Source organism: Pleuronectes platessa, chromosome 4, assembly GCF_947347685.1.
Source record: "Pleuronectes platessa chromosome 4, fPlePla1.1, whole genome shotgun sequence".
Taxonomy (NCBI): Eukaryota; Metazoa; Chordata; class Actinopteri; order Pleuronectiformes; family Pleuronectidae; genus Pleuronectes; species Pleuronectes platessa.
In genome coordinates, this window is record NC_070629.1 from 17,250,669 (window position 1) to 17,260,489 (window position 9,821).

General features: G+C 39.2%; 1 protein-coding gene across 1 annotated transcript; it reads right to left on the bottom strand.

The window, feature by feature from the left end:
* Positions 1–855: 855 nt before the first annotated feature.
* slc2a11b (solute carrier family 2 member 11b) lies at positions 856–5,217 on the bottom strand. Its single transcript, XM_053421197.1, has 12 exons — positions 5,087–5,217; positions 4,895–4,993; positions 4,299–4,459; positions 4,078–4,202; positions 3,862–3,991; positions 3,576–3,724; positions 2,672–2,859; positions 2,442–2,552; positions 1,887–1,988; positions 1,707–1,782; positions 1,473–1,600; positions 856–1,050 (listed from the first exon to the last, which is right to left on the bottom strand). Exons 1-12 carry the CDS (start codon positions 5,156–5,158, stop codon positions 856–858), a joined length of 1,536 nt encoding a protein of 511 aa, XP_053277172.1. The 5' UTR covers positions 5,159–5,217.
* Between the last annotated feature and the right edge of the window lie 4,604 nt (positions 5,218–9,821).

A 9,821-nucleotide genomic window follows, 5' to 3' on the forward strand; every position in this document is an offset into this window, starting at 1 on the left:
TGCTCCTGGCTGTCTGCATACTTCCTGCTAAGTTAAGCATGGCATTAAAATCAGGAGTTAGGTCTCATTAATGTATGAATGATGCCCCTGAATTATCTTTTTTGTGAATTGTGCTCATCACACACCACAGATTTCATTAGATGAAGTTGTGCTGTCAATTGGAAAGGAAATTAATTCCAATACAATTTCAAAATCTAATCTGATCTCAACTGGCTACCGTGCTTTATTTTACCTGTGAGCCTATTATAGAATTTTGGAGGTTAAGCCAAAGTATTCACAAGCAGGGCTCTGTAGAAATCGTGAAGAGAATCAGCCACCCACCTGTTCTTGCTTTTATTTTTTAGTAAAAGCATTGGACAACAAAACTATTTATTGGACTAATTCTGATAATTTTTTTTGTAACTGGTAAAAAGACACAGAAGCATAGCTGTTGTGGTACAATCAGGAGGTTATTCCAGTTGAATTTGATTTTAATCTATTTAACCCTAATCTAATTCACTTAAAGACAACTTATTCAAACAGCTCTTTTTGTACTATTGTTAAGTAGTTTTCTACCTAAATAATCTTTTGCGTATTTGATAATCATACTTAGGTCATCTTACAGTAGTACTTTACAATTAAGTCAAATGCTCTCACCACCCTCTGTCAAAACAGGCTTCATGTTTGTGTGCGGCCTTTCTCCGTTACAAACTCTTCGATGGAGCCTTTGTTCTTGAGGTCACATCCCACACTGAACGGTTGAAACATCAACAGCTGTAATTGTAAAAACTCCATGACATAATCACAGTTTTTCTTTAGTTGATCTTTATTGAAAAAAAGCTATGATTGTTCAACCACTGATTCATGGGTTAGATTTCATATAGAAGTTGATAACAGTGTCGTTCCAGCACCATCAGCACTGCGGGCCTTTCTGCGGTTCGAGGACTGGAACTCGCTCTGGATCTCAAGGAAGGTTTTGTTCTTGGTTTCAGGGACGACCAGGATAATGTATATTGCCACTGAAGTGCAGACTACCAAGAACACCAGGAAACAGTATTGCTGCAGCCCGATCTGTGCAAATGAAACAAAGTTACTCTACCTCTTGCTTTTAACTTCCTCCGCCAAGAAAGTCATCTCGTTGTGTTTGTTTGTATGTTGTTTTGAAAACGACTGGACAGATGACCATGACAATCAGTGGAGGGACACAGTAAATGCCAAAGAAGAACCTGTTGAATTTGAGTGTGGATCCAAAACAGGGGCGGATTTTGAGGTGTTTTTCAACATTTTAATTTATATCTCAGAGAATGATTCATGGATCTTGATATATATCTATGAGTGTGTGCAATTTGGTGCAGATCTAAAACCGTGAGCTACTAATTCTAAGTGGTCTCATAGGGAGACTGTTGGGCCTTGGCGGAGGTCTGCACTCCATTGAGTGCCAGTCTGTGCAGGAGATAAAGAAAATATATTGCCATTCATTTTTGGAAACCTACCACAATAAAAGGAAAGACCATGCCGATGAAGAAGAAGCTGAGCCAGTTCACGGACCCTCCGATCATGTAGGCTGCGGGGCGCGAGGTTTGTGTGAATAGTTCAGTGGTCAAGACGTTAGTGACGCCACCTTCACAGAGGAAGCAACAACAAAATAAAAACACTTACTATCACTTCTTACTTCCATCCATTGTGCAGCATGTGTGGAAGAGAAAGTGATGACTTCAGGCACGTACCTGGTCCTAAGCCAAAACTCAGGATGAAAGCAAAAATACACGCCATGCTCAAGTAAGGAAAGATTGGGCTGGCACTCTGATAGAATGAAAATCACACAAAGGAATCAATACAAACTATATGGAAATGAATTAAAAGCTAAAATGTGTATTTATACAATGTCTGGTTTCGGGATAATTCACCTGAAAAGAGAGCGTCAGCGTGAATAGAATGCAGCAGATACTCATCAGTATGTATCCTCCTGTGATGAGCACTTTCCTTCCCAGGCTTTCAACGAGCAAACCCTGTGAGACAAACAGCAGGTCACAAGACCAACAACATGCCAGTTAACATTTCCTTTGAGTTTTCACTCTGACCTTTTCATGGGATGTTCTCAGTTTAGTTCTGTCACAACCTGCTGCCCAGTATTTGGGTTCAACGTCTCTTTCAGTGATTTCATTCATACTTTTAAAAACCTCTTAACTGTGTTAGATGTTTTACCAGTTTCCTTTTGCCACAGTCCTTGTGTGATAAGTTCTGGTGCTGTCTATTTTTGTATACGACAGTTTCCACTTTGGTCAACAATAAAGTTATAATTTATTGATTTTTAAATATATTTCCCTTTCCAGTAATTAATCCAGCACATGAAGGTTTTGTTATATATTGATAGTTTTATTTTTCTGCTTGTGCCTCTATCCTTATCGATCAGTTTGAGTCGTGTGAACATTTCAGCGTAATAATATCAAACTCATACTTACACAAGTTAAAGCAGTGATGCATTCACAGGCACCAGTCCCGACGGTCACATATGGTATCGAATCAGCAGGAATACCAGATTGTTTGAACACGTAGTCTGCGTAGAAGTAAATCTACAGGATACATCAACGAAACCGAATTACAAATACAAAACTGAAGTTCAAGTTTTCAATTGGAGGAAACAGCATTAATATTGTGAAAGACAGCAGGAGACTTATCAGCAAGTACATACAGCATTGATACCGTTCAGCTGTTGCACAGCATTGAGCAGCATGACGGTGAGGAGCTGCCAGCGCACACTGCGATCGGCAAAGAGCTCCCACGGCTTCTTGGCCTGGAAACCTGATAAATTACTCTTCTCCTTCTCGATCTCTTCCTGCTCGCCATCACAGCGCGCACCCCCGTGCAGTTGCTTGAGTGCTGCAGGGAGTAAAATAATAATAATAGTAATAACTTTGTTTGAATAGCAATTATCTAAACAAGGTTATAAGGGGATTCACACATACAAAAAATCCATGGCAAAAGATTAAATTAACTAAAATAAAAAGGTTTTCAATTCAGTTCAATTTTAAGGGCCAGAGAGAGATGGGAACAGCTGTTTAACTATTACACTTGAGCTCTGTTACATTATAATGAAAATTATCATTTTAATATTCAGTTGTGCCTTGGCATCTTCAGGTGTTTCAGCCTTTTAATCCCAAATACGTTAAAAGCCGAACCTGAGTATACACTGAAGCTAAAGGTAAATCTGACTGGCTACTAGCTTGTGTGAGAGTACTATGAAAGCCATGTGGCTCGCTCAGTAGATCAGACGTCATTACATCAATGCCATCTTTCTTTTAAACCACACGTGACACACACTGTGTTGTGATCTCTCACTCTTCTCCTCTGATCAGGCTTTGAGGCAGATTTTTGGGTGTTCTTTTCACATCAACGCAGCATTTAAAGAATGTGATCATATGCCTGCACTCACAGCCATGAAGAAGAACGTGTCTGCCTCAGGTTATTCCACACAAAGGGAGTCCTCAACCTTTTTAACAGCACTGTCATGTGCACTAAATCAATCTGTGCAGGACGAGGATAGGATCACATGAGTTTTGGGGAAAACCAGCGCAGCAGTCACAGTGCAGGTTCACCTTTTTTGCACCCTTCTGTGTCTCCTTTGTCGATGAGCAAGTAACGCGGGCTCTCTGGGAACCAGGGCAGGATCAGGAGCTGCATGATGGCTGGGATACATGTGGTGCTGAGAAGGATGGGCCAGTACTCCTCTCTGCCCAGGAACTCTCTGTAAAATCACCCAGAGATATCTGATCAACTCACTTTTAGATTCCAATGTAGACAAATTCTGATGGTTCACGTTAATATTTAATAAACAGGGTCAGGGTTAGGTTTCGTATTTTTCGGTAGTGTGTCCAGATTTACTTGAGGCCAATGATTTGTCCGGTCAAGATCCCACCAGTGATGAAAATGGAGGTTCCCATTCCCATGGTTCCACGAAATGCAGTGGGAGCAATTTCCCCCAAATATAGAGGTTGAACACAAATGCCAATGCCTGTGAAAATAAACCAAGATTTCATGCAACACTGTAACTTTAGCTTTCATAGGTGAAGCGTTCACATGTTTTTCTGAATCACTCACCCGCATTTATTCCAGTGAGAAGACGTCCAATTATGAGTAATTCAAATAATCCTGTGGGGTAACTCAGACCCATCAGCAGAGCAGCTGCTAAGGCAAATACGTTATTGAGCAACAGTGTCCCTTTCCTGGAAAAACCACACCACAGTCATAAATCTTTAACACAGAAGAATTTAAAACAATATTTTTTTTTTGTATACATATATATATATGTTTATCCATACCTCCCCAGCCTCACAGACAGTGTCCCACCAATCGTTGCCCCCAGGAATCCTCCTAAGGTGAATATAGACACGATGACGGACCAGAGCAGGGTGAGACCATCGGGTGATATGTCGTCTTGGTAACGCTCCTTCCAGGTTTGATTGATGAAATTTTGCACAAACTGGAGATGAAGTGGAAAAAAAACAACACAAAGTAGCTGTTCAGAAATACAAAGATATCTTTGTGCATCAGCCACAGCTCCAGTCGAGATGAAGTATATATTAGTGATGGGAAAATGTGATTTAGTAATAACAGCTGACTGAGATTAGTTGGTTTTGTCACATGAGCACAAAAATGTCCTCACTCGTAACGCTGTGTACTTTACCACTGTGTTGTGGAGCCTCTTCTATAGCCTACATCTCATTCATAACATCATCATAACTTGTGCTAACTAAAACTGAAATACTATGTCGACATGACGGACACATGACACATGTGTCTGTGACCACACTGGTTTTCACTAAGTTTCGCTTTTACTGCATTTCATTCAAAACATAATAAAAAGAATAAAAACTACAATATAGTGCAGACAGAGTAGAGGAAGTAGGGTTCTTACCACTGTGGGTGCATTGATGATGGATATATTATATCCATACTGAAAGGTTCCTCCTATGCAGGCAGCACAAGCAGCCAGCAGCAGGGATTTGTTTGGAAGCTGCAAACAGAAAAATCAAGACAGAAAAAATACAACTTGCTTATAACCATGGAGAGACATCAGCATCTCCTCTTTCTCCTTATCTCCACGTACCTTTGGTTTCTTTTTGGCTTTGCCTTCTTTAATAAGCAGAGGTTGGTATTCATCCAGATATTCCTTTGGCATTTTGTTATTTTATATTTCTGTCTTTCTTTTCCCGGTTATCCTGCAGCCTACAGCCTGTCCTGTCACCGGGGAGGTTCACAGTGGCGGCGGGATGAGTTGGAGCTGCGCGTTAACAGCGCGGCTCGCTTGTGATTATGAGCACGCGGGGTGTGGAGAATCGGCTCCATGAGGCCACTCCACGTTTCATCGGGATTTCACGGCCGAGCTCAGCTGCGCGACATTTGCAGAACCATTCACAGCGAAGATAAACGAGAAAAAAAAGAGAAGAAAGGAAAAAAGTTGCATGCAGCCTGGATGAGAGGATGAGGGAGGAGGAGGAGGAGGAGGAGGAGGAGGAGGAGGAGGAACAGGGCCGGGTCTAGGCAGGGGCAAGAGGGGGCCTGGCCCCCTCAAATAAATGTTGTGCCCCCTCAAACTAAATAGGGTTAGGGTTAGGGTTAGGCACAATGCCCCCTCAAGATTTGTGGCTGCCCCCTCATACATGCCTGTCTAGACCCGGCCTTGAGGAGGAAGCTACATAATCCTTCCTTAAATCCTTCAGACGGTTTTCACTCTCTCCATAAGCGTCCTCTGTTTGGATATATATATATATATATATATATATATATATATATATATGTATATATATATGTATTTGCATATATTTGCGTGTGTGTGTGTGTGTGTGCGTGTGTGTGTGTGCATGTATACACCTGTGTGTATGTATGGATACATATATACTGTATGTGTATGAATGTGTGTATGTATGTCATGTATGTATGTATATGTATGTTTACGTCTATATATATTTACGAAATTGGAAAAAGAATTGAGAGAGATCTGTATCTGTCATTATTCTGAAAGTTTAAGGCTCCGGGTCCTCTGTGTGTGAATCCATCAGCTGATCAACTTGGTATGTGCGCGATTGTGTGAGCGAGAAAGAGAGAGATGGAAAGAGCAAATAAGGAGAAGGGTTGAGGCGAGATGGTTTTTAAGCAGGAAAGATGTTATCAGTGGTCACACTGGTGTTGCAATAACGATTTACATAATGATGGTTGATAATCATCTGTTGAATCTTGGCCAGTAGCTGCATCCTGCCCTGATGCTGGGTTGTGTGACTGTCAGGAGTCACAAGCCCCTGTACTGGGACAGAGGAGTTCCTCATTCATCTACTTTTGTATAATCTGATCCTGGTTGGTTTGTTGCATTAGTCTAGGTATAAAATGTATTTATGATCTGATCATCACGTAAAAAAACGAAAAATGTAGTTTGATTTTTTTCTACAAATGTTGGTTGCATCAATTTAATATCATATTTTTGATACATCGCTCCATTAACACTGTCTTCCTTTATGTTGTAAATATTATAATTCCATTGATGTACTCTTATACGCAACATATTGTACTTCTGTCCGTCTAGGCAGAGAGATACACATGTTGTTACTCTCCCTGAGGTCTCTGTTTCTTTTCTCTAGTCGAGGGTTAAAGGCAGAGGATATTGCTCCTTGTTGATTTGATTTATGACTCAGACACGAGAGGAGAGAGCAGAGGAGATGAGGGGTAGTTGAGAAGAAGAGGAGGGTATCAGATACACAGTAGGTCACACAGTTTGTCAGATTGGTCACAGATCACTGTCCCAGACTAGAAGCTGAAAATATGAGATCAGGGTTTGTCCATTTTCATAACTAAGCTCCAGAGATCCCGTGTGGAGATGGGAGAAACTTCCACAACCAACTAACATGTTTATTCTTAGGGTCAAGTCTGGTCCCCTCCTGACATGACTTGTAGAACTGAGGCCAAACCGTTTTTCCTCAGTTCTTGGTCAGCTCTGTTTTTTCTCTCATGATCATCAGTTTGGACGGGTAGTAGCCCGATTGTTCTTTGCCAAGTAAGAATTTTGAAGGACACTACTTTCTTCCTTTTAACGCAGCAAAAATCATTTTTAGCATTCTGTCCCAGATCTGTAGAGTCACACAATTGTCTGTCTGTGAGCTCTGCCGTCATATCATAACTTGGTTTTTATTCTTGTAATTCTTGTAATTATATAGACCAATGACAGAAGATCGATCAATTGAGGCAGACTGTGTAAAATCTTCTCAAAGATGTCCAAGATCAAATATGAGACACACAGTCTAAATTACAAATGTTATGAAGGATCTGATTAATAATTCCTTTTTGATATAAGTGCAGAACAACATGGGGGAAAATATATTTAAATGTTGCCATAAAGTTGCAACATAAAAAAAGTCAGAGTAATTTTCTAAATACAAAGTTCCTGTACCAGACATTAGACCAGACCACTTCAGACAGTCGCTGAATTTGTATTCACGAGAGACAAACAGTTGAGTCATTTTGTTCTTTAATGTTCATAGGTCTTTCTTTCTTTCTTTCTTTCTTTCTTTCTTTCTTTGTTTGTTTGTTTGTTTGTTTGTTTGTTTGTTTGTTTCTTTCTTTCTTTCTTTCTTTCTTTCTTTCTTTCTTTCAAGATTTGAGGCCCAGTACTAACTAAGTGCTGTGTAGTCTAAGGAACAGTGAACATGTGAGGCACTGCCTCCCCATGAGTATTTAGTGAAAGGCAGTTACAGCTTCACCATATCAGCACCATTAAAAAGGTAATTGATTGAAATGAGAAATGCAAACAGTCAAACTACATGAAATGCGCTTCACTCTCAACGCCTTATTATCTATTCTGCAGGATGGAAGTGATTGAGGACATTACAGAGAAAAAACTAGATTAATTCATTGTTTGTCAACATCGAGAACTGAATTACTGCGAAAATGGCAAATAAGGAAAAATACAAAGCAAATAGACTTTTAAAAACTCTAGTTCCCATTAATGACATCAAAACATAAATTCGCATATAATTTACACTACCTCTAATTACATTCAATATTTAAATTGCTCTTCTTAACTATGGAGCAAAATGGATCATAATCTGTGCACACAAGATGCACAGATTATGATCGTTTTATTTAAAATAATCACCACCAATATATAAATAAAAATATCGCTATTAAAATAAGACCTCATGCAATCAATTTTTGATGATATTTAACAGCCACCTGCCTTTAAAACCAACTGCTGCACTTACATTTCCGTATCACAGTTTATAAAATGAGGACTTTGGAAACGCAGCTGGAAAAGATATCCACCTCAAACTGGCTAATGTTCAACACAGAATCCCTAATGATCACATTTATCTTAATAAGAAATGCATAACTTCTATTGCTGCTCTCATTAGTACCAAAAACCTTGATGATGTTGAACTATTTCTCCCAAAATAAAACCTGAAAGCTTTCGATTCAAACTTTATTCAGCAGGCAAACGCAGTCAGAAGCTGAATTTTGAACGTACCTCTTTCTTTGGTGCAGTTTCCTCCGTGAAATTCATTTGTGAGGCTGCCGTGAAATGTTGTGTGAGTAAACCATCCAAGCCGATTGTAAGGTGCAGCTTATGATTTCAGCTCCAGGGGGGGAGACTCATTAACTCCTTGAAGCACACTGCTTGGCCTGAGGTAAAGTTATCTGATATCTGAAGGTGAAGAGAGGACACTCAATTGAGCTGCTGCACCCTTTTAATGCCCACACATGCTTAAAGATTATTATTATTTTAATTAAAACATTTTTTTTTCTTCAATTAAGGATTGAGTGGATATTAACTAGTTTTTAATGTTTTTAATTCATTTGCCATCTGCAGATCACTGCAGGCTACTAGAGTATAGCAGAATTTATACAACTTTGTAAATGGTATCATCAGTAAGTTAAAATATTTAACATATTTTGGCTGCTGGAAAAGAAACTGCAACAACAGGCGATAGCCCATTGTACCAAGATGTGTTTATTTTCTGATCAGTAGAAAGTGGGAAAAGAAAATCAATCTCTTATTCTTTACATTATTATATATTATATACATATCATTTATAACTTCTGTGACGTTATTCAGTTATAAGGGTTGAAAAACTGACATCAGTCCATAACCACTACAAAGATTTTCATTTTCAGGACATGTGGTTATGCACACATGACCCAAAGAGTTGCATAGCTTTCTGCAAAAAAAAAACTTTTAATCCCGTAAGAGCCTCTGAGAATTAGTTATTTGGTCTTTTGATCCTTAAAGTGAAAGAAACATGATATTTGCTCAACAATGAAGAGTTCTGTTTGAGTTTTGGGATTGGATCAGCTGCAACTCAGACCCTGAAGCTTCTCCGCTGAAACCAGACAAAAGGAAAAGAAAAATAACTTTCTGGTCACACAGTGTGATTCACAGCAAGCAGCGCTACATCCAAATAAAACTATTTTGGATGTGACTACAAACAGAAATCACAGACAAAAGTAGGTCTGTAAACTTAGTCAGCAGAGAGGGTGTCTGACGTTATTAACCATTCATCTGATGATCTCAGGGAAGAGGATAATGATATTAATTTATATGTTGTTTATAGTTGGTAACATTTAGCCTTTTTATACTGGTGTTTACAATAGAGAGCATAATAAATGTTTGGACGGTTATATTCACACTAACAAAAGCTATAAAATATACACTTTTAATGGTATCCCAGAAAAGGATTGCATTGACTTTATAAATGATTTGTGTGAGATTTCAGAAAAAGGGTTTTGTGTGTTATTGTCCATTGTGTGATCACTCAGAGGCCACCCTTTCTACTACAATAACCTTAATCTCTGCTTAT